Source organism: Mixophyes fleayi, chromosome 11, assembly GCF_038048845.1.
Source record: "Mixophyes fleayi isolate aMixFle1 chromosome 11, aMixFle1.hap1, whole genome shotgun sequence".
NCBI classification, from domain to species: Eukaryota; Metazoa; Chordata; class Amphibia; order Anura; family Limnodynastidae; genus Mixophyes; species Mixophyes fleayi.
In genome coordinates this window covers 41,278,530-41,297,438 of record NC_134412.1, presented here as the reverse complement: position 1 = coordinate 41,297,438, position 18,909 = coordinate 41,278,530, and the positions used below count along the sequence as shown (strand labels likewise).

Genomic DNA, 18,909 nt, shown 5'->3' with positions numbered 1-18,909 from the left:
AATGTCATCTAAGTAAGCCTGGGGAAATTCCTGACAACCCTCTAACAGGTAATCAACGAGGCATTGTCAGATACCTTGAAAAATGTTGCCTGAGCTGGAATAAAAATATTTCCAAACAGAAGAGGTGATTTTTTCATCTTATATTCTGGCATGAAAATGCACTTATCATGGGCATGAGGTGGTACCACTGGTGGCTGCCTTACTTCAACAAAATCATGATCGAACTACTCATTATCTCATTCAAGTACAACACATTAATTTTCAAATCTACAATTATCCCCCTCATCCTCTTGCACATTTGCAAGTTGCAAAGCAGCATCCTCAATTATTATGTCTAAATCATTATCATTACTAACCATCCTTACATCTCCAAATGGTTGGGAAATTTGGGAAGGAGGCTGCTGTATAATGACAGTGGCAGAATCTGAATAGTCACTCGCATATAGCACTCATGGATACCCCTTCTTAAACTCTACTCAGGATTCTGTGAGTGTCCAAGTTGTTCTTCAGCCTCAGTGTTATTTTCAGGCACTGATTTGGCTGTTTTGGAGGTGAAAGTGACAGACCTACACTCTGAGTGAGGATGTGGTAAATGTGAAGTTAAGGAAGATGCATGACTGTAATTGACACTCTGTTTTGCAATGGATATTCTAGTATGTGTATAGTAGAAGCAGTAGCAGGACCCCTTGTTAGGACTGCCTTTATCTTGTATCTAACTACAGTACCTCAATACCACCAGAGGTGCTGCTGTTTTAACACAATCGGTTGCTAAAAAGTATATATATATTTTTTTGTGGCGTGCTGCAGCTCATACTGCACCAAAACCCTGGTTTTTACTGGCTTAATAATGAAGACATTACTGACTGCCCTTCACAACAATTGCTTTGACTGGTAGTAATAGACTTTGAATTTCAAAAGAAAGAAATTAAGAAACATTTTTTTTCTGGGGCATGCTGCTGGTCACACTCCAACACCCTGGCTTTTGCCCGCTTAATAAAGAAGCCCCTCACAACTATTGCTATGGCTGGTAGAAAAACACATGGAATTTTAAAAGAAGGAAATTATGAAATATATCTGTTTTTGGGGGGTGCTGTTTCTCACACTTTACCAACACCCTAGTTTTTGCCCACTTAATAAAGAAGATGTCACTGATTGCCCTCACAACAATTGCTATGACTGGTAGAAAAAGACTTGAAATTTTAAAAGGAAGAAATATATCTGTTTTATTTTTGGAGGGGTCCTGCAACACCCTATATTTTCTCTACAAAATACATCAGATGCCATACTAACTGATACTACCCGTCATAAAATTAGTTTTAGCTTCAAACACTTTGTATCTTAAAAGCAAGTTCAGATGTCTATACCAGTATATACATGATTGAGAGAGAGAGAGAGAGAGAGAGAGAGAGTGAGAGCGAGAGAGTAGTGCACAATTCTAGCAGACTGACCTCTACATAAATAAACTGCAGTAAAATGACAGCTTGCTTGCTATCTAAATTGCCTATTTCACCCTGTCTAAGCCTCTCTACATGCAATTTTTGGAGCACTGCATCTACTTTCCTCCACACACGTCTAAAAGGGCAGATGAAAACAGGAGGGATGGCTATAATTTAAAGATAGACCAAAAACTTGTGAGATCTGACATTTTCCTGAAAAAAAAACCCCTACATTTTGCCTCATTTTGAGATCCGAAATTTGCTCACGAAACAGAAGTGGCTCGTGGGTTGCCTCTGACAGACTCCAAACCACTCATCTCTAGTATATATGCAAATATGCATGTATGTATGTACTGTGTAGTTTGTATATGTCTATTTGTAAATATACAGTTTCAGGGTGAAATGTAATAGTAAACAAGGCATCACATTCATTTTATAGACTATGAAAAGTCTTATGAACATGAATGGGATACTGGCAGATGGAGTCAATGATTCATTGATCAAATATTTGTAGAAACAATGGCATTACTCTAATAAGGAACATACATTAAGGTTGACATAATGATATATCAAGCACTGATTTATATTTTACATATATTTAAGTTACAAGATGGGTTAAATAAAATAAGCATTTTAAAAAAATGAAGAGGTCATGAGCAACATCAATTACAATAAAAACTCTCTGATTACAGCAAAGTGCAATTAGAACAGTGAATATTTCCATGAATGAGCAAAATATATAATTAATGTTTACGCCATATATAAATACATATATACTGCACAGCCCTAGTTCCTGTGTCTTTTATTTACTGAGGAAGCTGAACACAAAACATGTGTTGGAAGCAGCCTGGAATTTTTCATCTATATACTAGATAATGTAGGACCTACAATTGTATACAAATGTTTGAAGTTGCATGTTTTGCAGATTATTTAGAAGTTAACACAACATATGCAGGGTACGCACTTAAATATGAACTGTGTGCATATTTTAATGATCAATTACCATTTGCTGAATTTAACAGATTGAAAAAAATAAAAGACACGTGTCTTGGGCAGCCTGTCAATCAGTATTTAATAATGCCTCCGCTTGCAGAAATCAGCGTCCAAACATTTTTTGTAATTAAGAGACTTCCTATTCTTGATTTAGAATGGTTTCCCCTACTCTAACAGAACTCTTCCAACTTGAATTATCTTCTTTTCACGTTTGAGATTTTTAATAAATATGTGGAGAGTGACGAACATTCCAAGATCTGATATGGATTGTTATCCAATGTCTTTTCAGCTTCAATTTCTTCAGTGATTCTGAGACATTAAATTCTAGGATTTTCTAATAATTACTTGAATATATTCTGGACCTGAGCCTCTGGCTGCCACACAAACCCAAAGCATAATAGATGTATCCTTATGTTTAACAGTGTTGTTTTCTACAAATTCTTCACTAGTTTTTCTCTACATATATCTTTTCTGGTTGTGACGAGAATGATTTGTTCCATTAATCTATAGAAATGTATTCTGAAACTATGGGACTTAGACAAGAATTGTTTTGCATACCTTGAAGGATTTTTTTCTTCAATCTGTTAAATTCAGTAATTAAATAGTAATTGTGCAATACAATGTACAGAAATATGTGATGTTTGAGTTTGTACGCTGCAGAGGTTATGTTAATTTCCTTTCACTTACATATTCTATGTAACAAAATAATAATAAAAATCTGAATTCATAATATATATTTTGTCACAAACACGCTCCCAGCTGCCGTGACCTTGGGTGTTTTGCTGTATGAGGTTGCACACGATTCCAGCCCGCAGTTTCTCACTACTTACTGAATTGCCCCCAAACAGCACTCACACCCCCACACACTTCAGTTTTGCCACCACCTATTGAATATGGACAATAGAACCCCAATATACTGTCCCACACTGGAACACAAGGCTTCAAGCTACCACAGGCTAACAAGGCCCCACAGGACACCTCCAGACTGTTACACAAATGTAAATGCAAGCACACACTAAGCTTGTTAATCAAATATATCAACAAATCACACAGCGCCATTGAAAGGGTTAACTTAGTCTAGCTATATTCTTCTTAACAGGCTAATGGCTAATGATACAAAAGTACAGGGCATTCACATATAAAAAAACAATTAATAAATTGACATAACATACACAAGCAAAGCAGTTTAAAATAAAAAGGGTTACATTCAGAGTATAACTTACATTGTAGTATAATCTGTGCCATGGGAAATTGGCTAGGAAGATGGACAGCTTATTAATGTGGATTGATTTTCCCAAAAGACTAACAATTTGTTGTAACTGGTCTCAGCTTTTTAAAAACACCTTTACACCTTCCCACCTCATGGGGGTTGTGGTCTGTGATACTTTTTTCAATCACCATTTGTATGTTGTCTGATTTACTACCCAATTCTACTATGTGGCCTAACTTTTCTGTGGAGCGTCACACAGACCCAATTTTATCATTGATAAATCCCCTATGAATTTGTCCATCTTCTGATACCAAACACGCCTAAATACTGTGTATTCTTAGAGCTTACACTCATTTCCTTAAGTTCTCTGTGGGGCAGAATTCTTAATTTGATATATGAGCTGCCCTTCATCATGCTATTGAGGAATATGTGGTCACTACTTTTATTGATTTTAAGGGGCATATATTAAAACTGAATTATTTTGTCTATATCACATATAGCCAAGTCAGCACATGGGCTCTTTGAGCCAGACACCATGCTAAAAGTCTATTCAGGTGTCAAAGCTCCATCCCAAGCCAGGATATATCTCACAGCTGGGGCTCTTTGAAGCTCCTACAGCTGACACTCCTATCTTCTCACACTGGAGTGTGCAGAGCCATCAAATACACATACAACAGCCTTTCTGTCTTCACATTTTACACAGCAGTAGTTCAATTTATCTATGGATTCAATTAATATACCGTATTTACAGTGCAGTTATGATTTAGGCTTTATCCCCCACAATGATGTGATTGGTTAACCCTTATAAATAGCTGTAAGTTCTCTATGTTCACAACATATATTTTGTATACTAATTTATATATAGCTTTATGGTTTTAATTTTTTTATGTAAACAACTGTAAAGTAGTAGAATCTATTTATGTGGTTCTTTGAACATCATCATCATCAGAGTTGCAGAGAGGATTCCAGGCCTCGATGTTGCTGCTTCCTATGCCCCCCCTTCCCGCACCCCGTAGGCTGCTTGCAAAAGCAAGTGCTGTAAAAGCAACCTACTGTGCGTGGGCATGCTGATCTCCACCCCAGGCTGGGTTAGAGATCAGTGGGGAATGTGACTTCTTGGACTAATAGGCAGCCATTGGTCCCTGCAGTATCTCTCCACAACCCACAATCCAGTTCTGATGGGTCCACAGCCTCTTACATTCCCACCTATTCCCCAATACCAGGCCCCCAGTGGAGGACTGGAGACTTTGTACACACCCCCTGCCTGCTATATTCAATTTAGATTTTGTATATGATGTTTACCTGAAAATGTATATAGTTAATCTTTAATTAGTCAAGATTGTAATGACTTCCTATATCTCTGTAATTTGTTACAAATATTTTTGTTAATAAAATGTGTGATATTTTTTAAAATATAGATATAAATATATTAGTTGTTTGTTATCTATATAGAATAGTATGAGCAATCATATCCCATATGTACGTTATACAACTACAGTATATTAAGATAGCACTAGATTGTAAGTAATATCAGTTTCAGTGGAATTATTTAGCACTTGTCCAATCTTTGTTTTATTTTCTGTCTTTAGACTGGTGTGCCAGAAAACCCAGTTAAACGTTGTGCTATACAACTTTCCAGTGCTTTGGAGTATATGCACATGAAAGGCCTGGTACATCGTGATATAAAGCCTGAAAATATTCTCATCTTTGATCAAGAATGTCGGCAGATTAAACTGACTGACTTTGGACTCTCATGCTCAAACGGAACATCTGTGGAATCGATGCCTGAAAATCTGCCTTATACAGCACCAGAAATGTGCAATCTTGGAATTGCAGATAAGCTAGTTGTACAAGAAAGCTTAGATACCTGGGCATTTGGGGTGCTTCTTTTTTGCCTATTGACAGGGTATTTCCCATGGGCCTCTGCAGTCTCATCAGATAAAAATTATGTTCATTACACCAAATGGCATAGAAGTAACAGGATATTTCTGCTTCCTAGCCAGTGGAAGGTATTTAGCAAAGAAGCACTAGAAATGCTGACAAAATTGCTTACCCCAGACGCAACCAAGAGGTGTTCTTCTGCAGAAATTATGAAATATCTCAAATTACCATGGAAAGTTATCCATGACAATAAAAATAACAGGGATAAATTTATAAACTCCAATTATGCCATCTTAAAAAATAAAAATGTCATGCTGAGATAGGCACAATGCAGTTTTTAGTGTAAATAAAGCTGAGTAGAGTACTATACAGTCATGGCCAAAAGTTATGAGAATGACACAAATATTGCTTTTCACAAAGTCTGCTGCCTCAGTTTTTATGATTGCATATACTCCAGAATGTCATGAAGAGTGTTCAGATAAATTTCAATTAATTTCAAAGTCCCTCTTTGCCATGACAATGAACTTTATATCAAAAATTACATTTCCACTGCATTTCAGCCCTGCCACAAAAGGACCAGCTGACATCAGGTCAGTGATTCTCTCCTTAACACAGGTAAGAGTGTTGACATGGACAAGGCTGGAGATCACTCTGTCATGCTGACTGAGTTAGAATAACAGACTGGAAGCTTTAAAAGGAGGGTGGTGCTTGAAATCATTGTTCTTCCTCTGTTAACCATGGTTATCTGCAAGGAAACACGTACAGTCATCATTGCTATGCACAAAATTGGTTTCACAGGAAAGGATATTGCTGCTAATAAGACTGCACCTAAATCAACCATTTATTGGATCATCAAGAACTTCAAGGATAGAGGTTCAGTAGTTGTGAAGAAGGCTTCAGGGCAGCCAAAAACGTCCAGCAGGTACCAGGACCATCTCCTAAAGTTGATTCAGCTGGGGGATCTGGGCACCACCAGTTCAGAGTTTGCTCAGGAATGGTAGCAGGCAGGTGTGAGTGCATCTGCACGCACAGTGAGGAAAAGACTTTTGGAGCATTGCCTGGTGTCAAAAAGGCCAGCAAAGAAGCCACTTCTCTCCAGGAAAAACATCAGGGACAGACTGATATTCTGCAAAAGGTACAGGAATTGGACTGCTGAGGACTAGGGTAACTGGGGTAAAGTCATTTTCTCTGATAAGTCCCCTTTCAGATTGTTTGGGGCACATGGAAAAACACTTGTCCGGAGAACGAAAAGTGAGCACTACCATCAGTCTTGTGTCATGCCAACAGTAAAACATCCTGAGACCATTCATGTGTGGGGTTGCTTCTCAGCCAAGGGAGTGGGCTCACTCACAATTTTTCCTAAGAACACAGCCATCAGTAAAGAATGGCACCAAAACATCCTCTAAGAGCAACTTCTCCCAACCATCCAAGAACAGTTTGGTGACAAACAGTGCCTTTTCCAACATGATGGAGCACCTTGCCATAGGGCAAAAGTGATAACTAAGTGGCTCGGGGATCAAAATATTTTGGGTCCATGGCCAGGAAACTCCCCAGACCTGAATTCCATTGAGAACTTGTGTTCAATCCTCAAGAGACGGGTTGACAAACAAAAACCCACAAATTCTGACAAACTCCAGGCATTGATTAGGCAAGAATGGGCGGCCATCAGTCAGCATGTGGCCTAGAAGTTGATTGACAGCATGCCAGGGCGAATTGCAGAGGTCTTCAAAAAGAAGGGTCAACACTGCAAATATTGACTCTTTGCATAAACTTAATGTGATTGTCAATATTGCCTTTAACACTTATGAAATGGTTGTAATTTTACTTCAGTATACTATAGCAACATCTGACAAAAAGGTATAACAACACTGAAGCAGCAAAATTTGTTAAAACTAATACTTGTTTCATTCTCAAAATTTTTGGACATGACTGTATGTAATAAGTGCAATTCAGTGATAATAACATGCATGAAGACCCTGTGCAGCTAAAATCTATAAAGATTCTCTAGACAATCACTTTGAGCTTATATAACTGTCTTACACAAAGACAGTAAGTACCCCTCCCACCCCTTCAGTTACAGACCAATATCTCTGTTGAATGTAAACTTGAAACTATTTGCGAAAAATGATAGCTAACCATTTAAAAATCTTTTGACAGACTTGATCTAATACAATCAAGTTGATTTTCTACCAGGGCAGGAGGCTCAAGACAACACCACCAAGATCTTTGATTTAATGTACTCATTCCAAAATTAGCAAATTCTTACTCTATTAATATTGACCGATGCGGAAAAGTCTTTGACAGAGTAGATTGGCATTTCCTTACTGGAATCCTGGAGAACACAGGAGTAAGTTCTATCTGCTTACATAGAATTATTTCCCTTTATAGGAATTCCAGGGCTGGCATTAAAGTCAATGGTTCTCTTTCTGACACATTCTCTATAGATAATGGTAACCAACAGGGTTTCACATTTTCCACTATAATATTTGTTCTTTGCATAGAAGCCTTGACAAGGTCTATTAGAAACAAGCCTGATGTGTAAGTGGTACGAGTAGGAGGAATGGAACATACGCATATGATCTCATGGCCATAATCAGCAACCCTATGATCTCCTTGCCAAATTTAATGTTAGAATTTAAGAAATTTGGTAAACTGTCAATGTTTAAAATCAATTATGCTAAATTCATAGCCTTGAACCTCTCAATTATTTCACACACTTTAGAGGGTCTCAAGGGCTCTTTCCCCTTCACCTGACACAGAGACCACATCAAGTACCTCTGTGTTTCACTAACTAAAGATCTGCATAAGGTCAATTTTGTTCCTCTAATCTCTAAATTCCGCTTGGATTTTAGACATTGGCGATCCACAGGCTTCTCCTGGTTGGGAAGAATAAATGTTGTGAAATTGAACACTCTACCGAAGCTCTTGTACCTCATTCGAACACTCCCAATTCACATTTCTCCCAAATATTTTCTTGAACTCCAGAGACTAGTTTGTGATTTTTTTGGGGGCAGGAAAGCCTTCTAGGTTTTATCAAAATATTCTCTATAGACAAAAGTCACAGGGAGGCTTTCAACTACCCTTGTTTGCTAAATATTATCAGAAAGTTAATCAACAGAATATTGGAATGGACTAGAGCTGTTGCCTCCAAACAATGGATTCAGATTGAAGGCCATACAATGGGAGTTCCTTCTACTGTACTCTCGTGGCTATCTAAAATACCTCACTTCTCCCACCCCACCATCCTACACTTCATTGTTGGGTTAGAATACCTAATCTTAAATTTATATCTTCTTCGCCATCTCCACTCACCCCCTTGGTAGATAATCCAGAACTCACACCCGGCCTGTTGCCAGGAGCTTTTTATTAATGGTGCAGTGGCAAGATGATCAGGAGTGGTCAACTAGTAATGGATGGTAAGGTATGCTCCTTCTCTATTCTACATGAAAAACTAGGCCTCTCCTGGAGACACAGTAAAAGGTTCTCTCTTGCTGGTACAGATGCCTGTCTCAAATATGTAAACGCAGCCAGGTGTCTTGGGCTCATGTTGGTGTCCTCTCATAATTCCCTTCTGGTATAAAGTGCATGATTACGCTAAATAAATCATGGGTTGCTAAATACCTGAAGATCCAGATTTCTGGTCGTTCAATCTCCCAGATGTTCTCATTTATAAGTATAAAAAATGATAGCTATGACATTTTAATAACTCTGCCATAGCAATAATTCCGGTACACCTGAAATCCCCTAATCCCCTGAGTATGAAGGAATAGTTTAATTTGCTACATCCAACCAAGAATTCTCAGAATACACAGCACTAATTATGTTGGATTCCTTTTAAAGAACCACCTTCTTTCTGCACACTCATGGCTTGAGAATGAAGACTCTAAACTCAATTAAGATTCTCTGGATAGAAGTTTTCAATGCTGACTATGGATTGTTAAAATACATATATTTTGTCCTACTTCTATTTGATTTATTTGCTGCCTCAAGGAGTTCTCCTCTATCCAGCTACCACTTTCTTTCTCTGAGCTTCTCCCCCCAACTCCTTTATTGTCCATGTATTTACTCACCGTTGTCTTGTTTTTATTGGTTGAATTCTGTGAAGATTTAAGGATAGACTATGTTATTTGATCCAGATATTATTGTGAATTGTTTCCTTCTCAACAAAAACAGATTACAATAAAAAATAATCTACAATATACTCATCCTATCTTAAAAAGCCTTAGATGCACTGTTAATTCAAAGCTTTCCTTTTGTAAATACATATATCTTTGTAGAGTTTTAAAGAGAAACCTTTTGTGTGCTCTCATTTAAGCATCAGATATACCAATTGATATAATTAGCTGGATTATCTAAATGTATATCTACGAGGTACTGTATATGTTAAGTTTGAACATTTTGTTACACTTGGTATAAAGAGTGGTACCGGATTTGCATTAATATAATTTTATTACAGTATTATAATGTGAAGACATATCTATACCACACCTTTAGTTTGTTTTCTTTTCCTTACATAAAGTTGGGTACATTAGGTACTTGTAAATTATATGGGAAGCCATTTTAGTCCCCCACCTGTCTTCTCACCATCTCTGTGCCACCTACACCTAGTGCCATATCTGTCCCCTCTCCACCACAACATGCTGATCCCGCAAGCATTGCCTGTTAGCCTAATCTACACACCCAAGGTCTCCCCACCTCTGTCGCCTGTCTCTCTGTTCATAATGTCCACCTTGTGTCTATCGTCACACAGTTCTAGGATGGCAGGAAGGATTCCAGTAGGAAGTGAGTTTTGGTTCAGCAAATAAATAACATGTACATTAAAATTTAAATAAATAAATGATATAGGTGTGGTACAGCCATAATTCCAACACAAGTACGTAAAAAATGCCTGCACACAACAATTCCACTCTCCTGCTATCAAGATGTGACATTTCCATCATTGAAAGTGAAAAGTTGTGGAAAGTGTCCATGTACAATAGTATTTAGGTCTGAGAAGTTCGAACTGGTATCTTGTTGATATATAGTACATTAGTTTAGTCATCATCAGGGGCGCCAAGAGGGAGGGTGAGTTGGGCAAATTACCAGAGCCTGGGCCTCCACTGCAAGCAAGTAGCCAGGGAATTCCTTTTTTTTCCAATTAATTTTTTTTTCCAGCGGGTGTTGCATACACGCTGCCATCAGGGAATACCGTTGCCATGAAGGGGTGTACTTGGCCTGCATCAATATAGGTGTGTTGGTAGGGGGTATGTGCAACATTACCATGAATGCCAGAACCCAAGGATTGTATACTGGGGCACTCTGAGGTGCTAATTATTTTAAAAAATTAATATATCTTTAATGACATTTGAAATCTAAGCAAAACCTGGTTCTTATTGGATTACTTCGCGAAATAAAATTAAAACCTATAGTGCTTTTGTGACGTGATTTTGACAATATGTAAATAAATTACCACTTCTATTTCATAAATAAAAATAGTATTGATACATTGATATTGTCTCCGTTTTGATTTATTTTCTTTCGTGTTTAATGCTTATATATTGCTCAGTTAATTAATGATTGTGCTACAATGCAAATACTCAAGTCCACAGAATGATGTTTTTCTTACAGAGAGCCCTCTATAGATCTAAACAGCAATTGCTGCTCCCTGCTATTTGCAACAATCTATTGCAATCCCAAGGAAACTTAAATACAGTCAGAGGCGGCTTCTATCTAGAGCCCTCTATAGGTATCTTATAACTCCTACAGGTCCCTGTTGCTCATTGTAGCTGAAATCGTTCTACTAGTATAAAGCAGTTTTCATCATATATTTACTACAGTTCTCTAAAAACTGCAAATTTAGATTGTTGTAACTGCATTAACTGTACCAATATAAGGGTACTCAGATACATCCCCAAATGGGCATAATTATTCCTATGCTCTATATACTCCTAGGAAAATATCACTAGGCACTCACAATAATTATTATAGATATAACAGATTTCACAAGATTTAGTCAAACACTAGTTCACTTCATTTATTCTCCTGTCTGGATTTAAGGTTGCTGACCCTATATTACTAGTATCCACTACTTTATTCACATTTTCACATTCAAGTTGAGTCAATAGGTGGATCTCTAGACTGCTATATTAGTAGCATAACGAAGTATTGTGGTAACAGAGCGACAACGCCAATGTGTTGTTTAGTTGTAGCTTTTATAAGGCACGCTGAAGGGTTCTGTTACTTGGTCATTCATAGTTTGCCGGTCACACCCTTGTCAATACGTCACTGCTATTTGGCCTATCCACTCACAGTTAAGGCTGTTTTTGTTGACAATTAATTTATCAAATCAAAGTTGTCAAAACAATATAAATCCCGCCTCTCATATTTCCCATTGGTCAATACTCATTCATAGATTTAATTTGGCATAAAGGAATGTAACAAACAGTTCAGATTCCAGCATGAGTTGTTATATAAAAGAAAACAGTTATGGGGTAAAGAGTGCATTGTGCATAAGTATAAAGATAATTAGAGAGATCAGCGCAGCTCCTTGCCTAGTATAAATAGAAGTAATGCTGCAAGCACTAGGGAAAACAGAAGGGAAGTGTATTCCAGAAAGCCCCCTGTGGCTGGTTCACTTAAAAATTAATTATTGTGTAAATTTAGTTAAAGGAAATAGCACAGGGCGCTTATTTATATCATTGCAATGTACTGATTTTACTATATCGTGTGGCACATTGTATAGGAAAGGCATTCATTTCTGAGGTATTGATTTCTGATGCAATAAGCATTTGTTGAGGCAGTCTGTTGGGTAGTTTCGAGAGGAAGTCCTCATTAAGGTCTAAACAAAAAATATATACCTGAAAGAGCGCTAATTCTTCCCAAAGTGAAGAGCCCAAATTTCACATGTATATGCGCGTGCATCTTGGACACATAGGACTCGAAAACAAACAACAAAACACAACATAGGGCAATATAGTCAAAATAGAACACAAATAGAAGAGGGGAAAGTTCCAAAAAACAGGATAGACCCTTAATCCTGATGTGATGCGAAATTGATAAAATCCTCTTCAGTGAATATAAACACCAACAGATCCCTTAGGACAGGGGTAGGCAACCTTAAACACCCAAAGAGCCATTTGGACCCGTTTTCCGGAGAAAAAAAAACCTCAGGAGCCACAAAACCATTATCTTATAGGTCCCATTTTTATTATGCAGCCCCCTCTTGTAGGTCCCTTTTTATAATGTAGCCCCCTCGTATAGGTCCTATTTTTTATAATGTAGCCCACTCTTGTAGGTCCTATTTTCTATAATGTAGCCCCCTCTTGTAGGTCCTATTTTTTATAATGTAGACCCCTCTTGTAGGTCCTATTTTTTATAATGTAGCCCCCTCTTATAGGTCCTATTTTTTATAATATAGCCCCCTCTTATAGGTCCTATTTTTTATAATGTAGCCCCCTCTTGTAGGTGCTATTTTTTTATAATGTAGCCCCCCCTTATAGGTCCTATGTTTTATAATGTAGCCCTCTCTCGTAGGTCCTATTTTTTACAATGTAGCCCCAGGAAAAAAAAAATGTATTTACTATTTACTTACCTTCACTCCGGTGGTGTCCCGATCCTGGATCGTATCTGATTATTCTCGGCGCGCTCTCTGTCAACTGAATGATGCTGACACAACCGCCAGCAGGGATCTGCCACGGGGGAGGAGTGCTCTCTCTCTTACTTTTTTAGATTTTTAAATTGCGCTCTGTCACCCCCTTTGTCACTGACACCTGGACGAGCCACGGGTTGCCGACCCCTGCCTTAGGACTACTGCTTACAAGATATAAATGAAGAATGAGCCTGTAGATTGAAAGTGATGATTCTTTAAGGGCATCTCAAACATCGACCTCCTCCACAGCTCACAAAAGTTAACCGCAAGAGAGAACACATATAGTGTTAAATCGTTTTATTTAAAACATAAGGCTAATGTTTCAAAGTAGCTAAAACGGTACACTGTTTGTATATGCTCGTATCGGACATCAGATGTTGAAGCACATATCGGAAGGAGTATGATGAAATTCCTGGGTATTCTCCGTCCAGAAATGCCGCCAGCTGAAGGTAGAGCATATACAGGTACAGCCCGCCCGACCAACACGTTTCAATACATACAATGATCTTTATCAAGGTTGCGGGTTACGCAATCCAAAAGTTATTTAAATAGTTGCTGAACTTCCGACAGCCATGCGATTCCACAATCAGAACGAGACTTGAGTAATATCCCCAGTGCGCATGTGCACTGATCCCATATTGAGACTTTGTTAGAATGAATGGGATCGCAAAGCCTGGACAGACAATTAATAACAGATATATTTATATCCACATAACAAATTACATATTAACAATAATAAATGAACATTAATTACAGCTGTTCACAGACTGTTGGACTTCAGCCGTGCAATGCCACATTAAAAACAAAGCTAGGGTAATATCCACAATAGGCATATGCATTTAACCCATATTTAGACTTAATTCAAATAGATGAGACAACGTGTCTCAAACAGACATGTATAAAAGCAGATGATATCACATGCACATATTGACCAAATAGATGATGTTGAATAAACAGTATGAAGACATTCCAGTGTAGTTGAATATGAAAAAGAAAAAGAAACAACAGAACACATAATGAATAACAAAGCCAATATATAATCCAAATATCCAAAAAACATAGACAAATCATAGGAACCATTTTAACTCAAAGTCCATGTTAAGACCCCTCGGAGCTAGGGTCTTAAGTTGGTGGATCCATCGCATTTCAGTTTTAGCTAAACATTGAAGTATGTTTTGGCATCGCCAATAATTTTACATTTTTTCAATCCCTTAAAATTCTTTAAGTTCCAGTGGGTTACGGCTATGTGTTGTCTTAAAATGTTCCAAAAGAGTGTGAGATTCAAAACCTCTTTGAATGTTGTATATATGCTCTCTGATTCTCACCTTTAGATGTCTCGTGGTATGACCCACATATATTTTGTTACAAGAGCATTCAATAGCATAGACTACATTGACCATACGACAGGTTATAAACTGATTAATGCGATAGATCGAACAATTCACTTCAAAATTTTCGGGTACAAGTCTCTACAGAAGTTTTCACATAGACCATACAAGTGGGACAATTGAGTATTCCTCAAATATATATATATTTTTTGATTATCTATTATATTTGTTTTAGTCATACATGTACTATTCTGATATTGTATATTGTTGATACCATTTTTGTCATTTTCTCTCAATATTCCTTTTCTCTTCCCCCCCCTCTCTTTTTTCTCCATACTTTAACAATTGGTTGTGCACTGTAATTTTGTTGTCTATCACGAATATATACAGGTGTGTTCTGAACCAGAGGTTGCAGATAATGGTCTATTATTTCAGACAAATTAGTGGTGATAGATCCTGTTCCAGCAATAATCGGCCACCCCGGCGGATTTACAGGATCTTTATGGATTTTGGGGTGTATGTATATAGCGGGAATCATAGGTTCTGGAATAACTATATAGTTATACATTTCTTCAGTAAGTGCACCCAAATCTACAAATTTCCTCAACATAATCACATTTTTTTTTTACTGATACTGCTAGTGGGATCATTCTTTAATTTTTTATATGTATCCCCTTGTTCCAGTTGCTTTTTGATCTCATTATTATATTGGTCAATATTCATAATCGCGATCCCACCACCCTTATCGGATAGTTTTACTATGATATTTCTATTATCCTTAAGATCCTTTAGGGCCATCCTTTCTCCATAGTTCAAATTACATATCTTATAGTAATTATTGTTCTCATATAATTTGTTCACATCATCCAACACCATTTTCGTGAAAGTTTCAATAAAGTTGCCCTTAACATGGTGTAGAAAAAAAGAGAGATTTTTCTTAAACCTCTTAAGGGGACTATTGTCAACATCCTTGGACACATTTGTATCTTCTTTTTGATTGGATAGAAAAACATTTTTTGCAGTCAATTTCCTAACATATTTTTGGACATCTATAAAGAGATCAAAAAAATTTAATTCATGGGTAAGGGAATATTTTAATCCCTTCTCCAATACTGACAAGGCATCCTTTGACAGATGAACAGAACTAAGGTTGAAAACCATGGATCTTTCTTTTTGGACAGGTAATCGAATACATTGATCTTTGGGACTTCTATTATAAGTATTTTTATATCCTTTACTATTGCTCTTCCTTAAACCCCCCCTTTCTTTCTCCTCTTAGTTTTCCTATCTTTGGAGGTTTTTATCCTATTTCCCTGTACTTCCTCCTGTTTTCCAAAAAAGAGGCATTGGAAGATGTGGGAACAGGAAAACATTGCTAGAATTTCTCTGTCTCAAAGGTTCAAATCTATTAGAGAATGGAATGTTATAATCTCGTCTTTTTTCATCCATATAATTAAAGTTTTTCCATTGTCCACGTGTGGATCTACCCACAACTTTAGGTTTATTCCAAGAGTAAATTGATGCATCGTTCCTCTCATTCAAATGCACATTTTAACTGTATGTCTTTTCCAGGAGGGTAATGCCACTTTTGGTCCCTTAAAATTATAGTCTTTTTTACCATGATTATCAGATTTAGAAAAATCATCATTTAAAGGACTTCCCTCTCTCATTCGTGGACTCATCATATTCTTATCCCTATAGAATTTCTATTTCTTTCTAGCAATAGTTTCTTTAAGATCCTGTTGTATCTTTCTTACTATATTACTTTCCATATTTTTATAATCCTCCAAATTACTAAAAGGAGATATAAACACTTGTATATTCTCTATTTCCTCCTCAAGAGAGATAAGCTGGAGATAAGCAGACCTCATTAAGGTCTGTTCATGGGAGTAACTAACATGTCCTTTTTTGGTTAAATGCACCACTGGAAGTCGGTACTGTTGTTCCAGCGTGGCCTTTTGTCCAGTGTGTTAGAACCTGTCTGAACATTGTAAACTGCACCTGATGTAGGATATCATAAATAAGTGTAAATTTAAAAATATATATTGCATTTAAAATCTAAGTTTAAAGAACATATCACATCCTGTTGTGAATCTCTGAATGAAATATTTCAGACTTCTTGGACATTGAAGAATACTAGCCAGCATAAATAGTGTGAAATCCGTATTACTACTAAGTAAATTCTATTTATTAAAACATCAATGGACAAAAATGCAGACAATAAATATCAGGTATTAAAAAGATTTTTTTTTTCTCTCTCAGATGATTATAATCACAACATTGTTCATGTCATGATTATCCCAATGTTGCAGGTCTCTCAAATAAAGCAGACAGATTAGTATTAAATAGTATAAAAACTCGGTACTTCAGACACACAGTATCAAATAATTATATAGCGCTGTCATAAAATCTGGGTATATACTCCAAAGTGAATGGCCAGTTCACCTTTTGGATAAAATCTATATAGAAAATCTTTATGTGCTTCCTGTTGTAAAGCTAACGTCATGTGGGAATTAATCAGAAGCATAAATTATAAGTCATTTTTAAACTTGAGAGCGATTTGAAGTAATCTCACCTGATCAGACGTGGTAGTCTTTAGGGAAGGACTGCCATTCATAATTTCCACACAGCCAGAGCTAATGCACGATCAGGGTCTCTCCACAGTAATCCACACGCTGAATCAGCACAGCTCTTTGTGTATTATAACAGTCCCTTTCTTCGCATATGCAGTAATTAATATGCACAAATAACCATTAACGGATGCCTTGCCTGTTCGTCCGGTGGCCGGTGGGCTCTCTCAGGTCGTCGCAGCGGCTCTCCTATTGGCCGGGTCAGTGAGTCAATCAGCGCTCACCTCCCTGTCATGTAAACATTTGCCGCCGCTGGGAGACAATCAAGGTATATCATGTCGTTGCTGCATGACGTTGGTGCACCCGCGGACACTGCCATTTTGATTTCAGTCCAACGGGGAAGCTGAGAGAAGAGGATGTCGTGGGACGTCCAGAAGATACAAAGACTGCAGCGATGGCGGCTGAAGTCGCAGGGAGCCCTTGTAAGGGCTAAGAGATACTCTGCCAAGCAGAGATGATGGGAGAGATGCCGAGTCAAGAATAGAAGATGCCAGGAGAAGCGCCCGCCGGAAAGAAGGCAGAAGACGCCGGAATCAAGACAAAGAAAATTTCAATGGTGGGGAGACCTTGTATGGGCTAAGTGCACCCCGCCAAAAATACAGCGGTAAACCCAGCGTCAAACAGACGAAGAGACGCCAGAGGCTGAAGGCTCTGTAAGACCCAAAGACGCAGGATGCAAGTTGAGAATTCTGCGTGGAGCAGGTAAGTATATTTACCCCTGTAGGTCCGGCACAAGGCCAGTGGGCTAAAGTCAGGAACTAGACCCATTACCATGCAAGGGGGGGCACAAGGCCCGGGCCAGTTAGGGTTACTTGGGCTCCAGCCCAATAGTTAGGTAGTGGGCAAAAGGTCCAATAGTTATTGGGCACAAGGCCCTTGAATAGGTCATAATGCCCCTTTGGGTTATAGGGCACAAGGCCCTGAGTAGTTTAGGCATAAGGCTCAATAGGTATCTAGGTCAGGCACAAGGCCCTGGTTGTATAAGCGGGCACTAGGAAATTATTGCTAGCAGGGTGCTAGGCCCTTGGTTTAGCAGCGTTAGGCTCCTGATAGTTTGAGAGGGTGCTAAGCCCTGGTTAGTGTAGGAGGGCGCTAGGCCCTGTTCAGTTAGTAGGGTGCAAAGCCCTTGATGTAATGGGACATCTGGTCCTTAGTGACTGTAGGCATTAGGCTGAGAGTGGCATATGAGGCCCCTCTATCCAGACGGAGGGCACCCAACGCCCTGAGCCCCAAGAGAGGCGGGCTTAAAAGCGAAGGCCTGCAGAGTGACTGAGTACCGGCGGATTCAGGTGGCCCAGGGTAGGTGAGCAGAAGCTGGAGTGGTCAGGATCCAGGTTAGTAAAGGTAAGCCTGTGACCATTGGTGAGGTGGTCACTGGTCCGGTATGTACTGCATGTTGTTTTGTATGCCACCTGTCTGCATCCTTTAGTGTACTCCCCTCTAGGGTCAAGGAGTCAGACCTTCAGTGCAGACGGTGCTGAGATTGAGAGAGGTTAGGGTGCATCCGAAGCAGACGGTAGGTGGTCCATCGTGAATAGGGTAAGACATCTGTATACGTCTGTTCCATTCCCTCACAGGCATATAATTTTTCTATGTTGTTCACAAACAAAAGACTTCACCAGCACTGATCGAAGATAGCAAACATTCTCAGCTGACTTTAAACATGGTCTGTGTAGTTAAATTCTCTGGGCATTGTGATTTTTTTAAGCCGATCATAAAAGGCAAAGCTCCAACGGTTAATATATTATCTGAGAAAAAAAGACAACAAGCGCACTTGTCATATTGCATTATCCATTTATTGTAA

At 38.3% G+C, this 18,909-nt stretch overlaps 1 protein-coding gene across 1 annotated transcript in view; it reads left to right on the top strand.

Annotated features, from left to right (window-relative positions):
* Nucleotides 1-10,965, top strand: part of LOC142106596 (serine/threonine-protein kinase SBK1-like) — an 80,264-nt gene extending 69,299 nt beyond the window's left edge. The window contains exon 4 of the mRNA XM_075189602.1: nt 5,229-10,965. Within this exon, the coding sequence (XP_075045703.1) occupies nt 5,229-5,843 (615 nt within the window). The 3' untranslated portion in view covers nt 5,844-10,965. The remainder of the gene's footprint in view (nt 1-5,228) is intronic.
* The last annotated feature ends 7,944 nt before the right edge of the window (nt 10,966-18,909 follow it).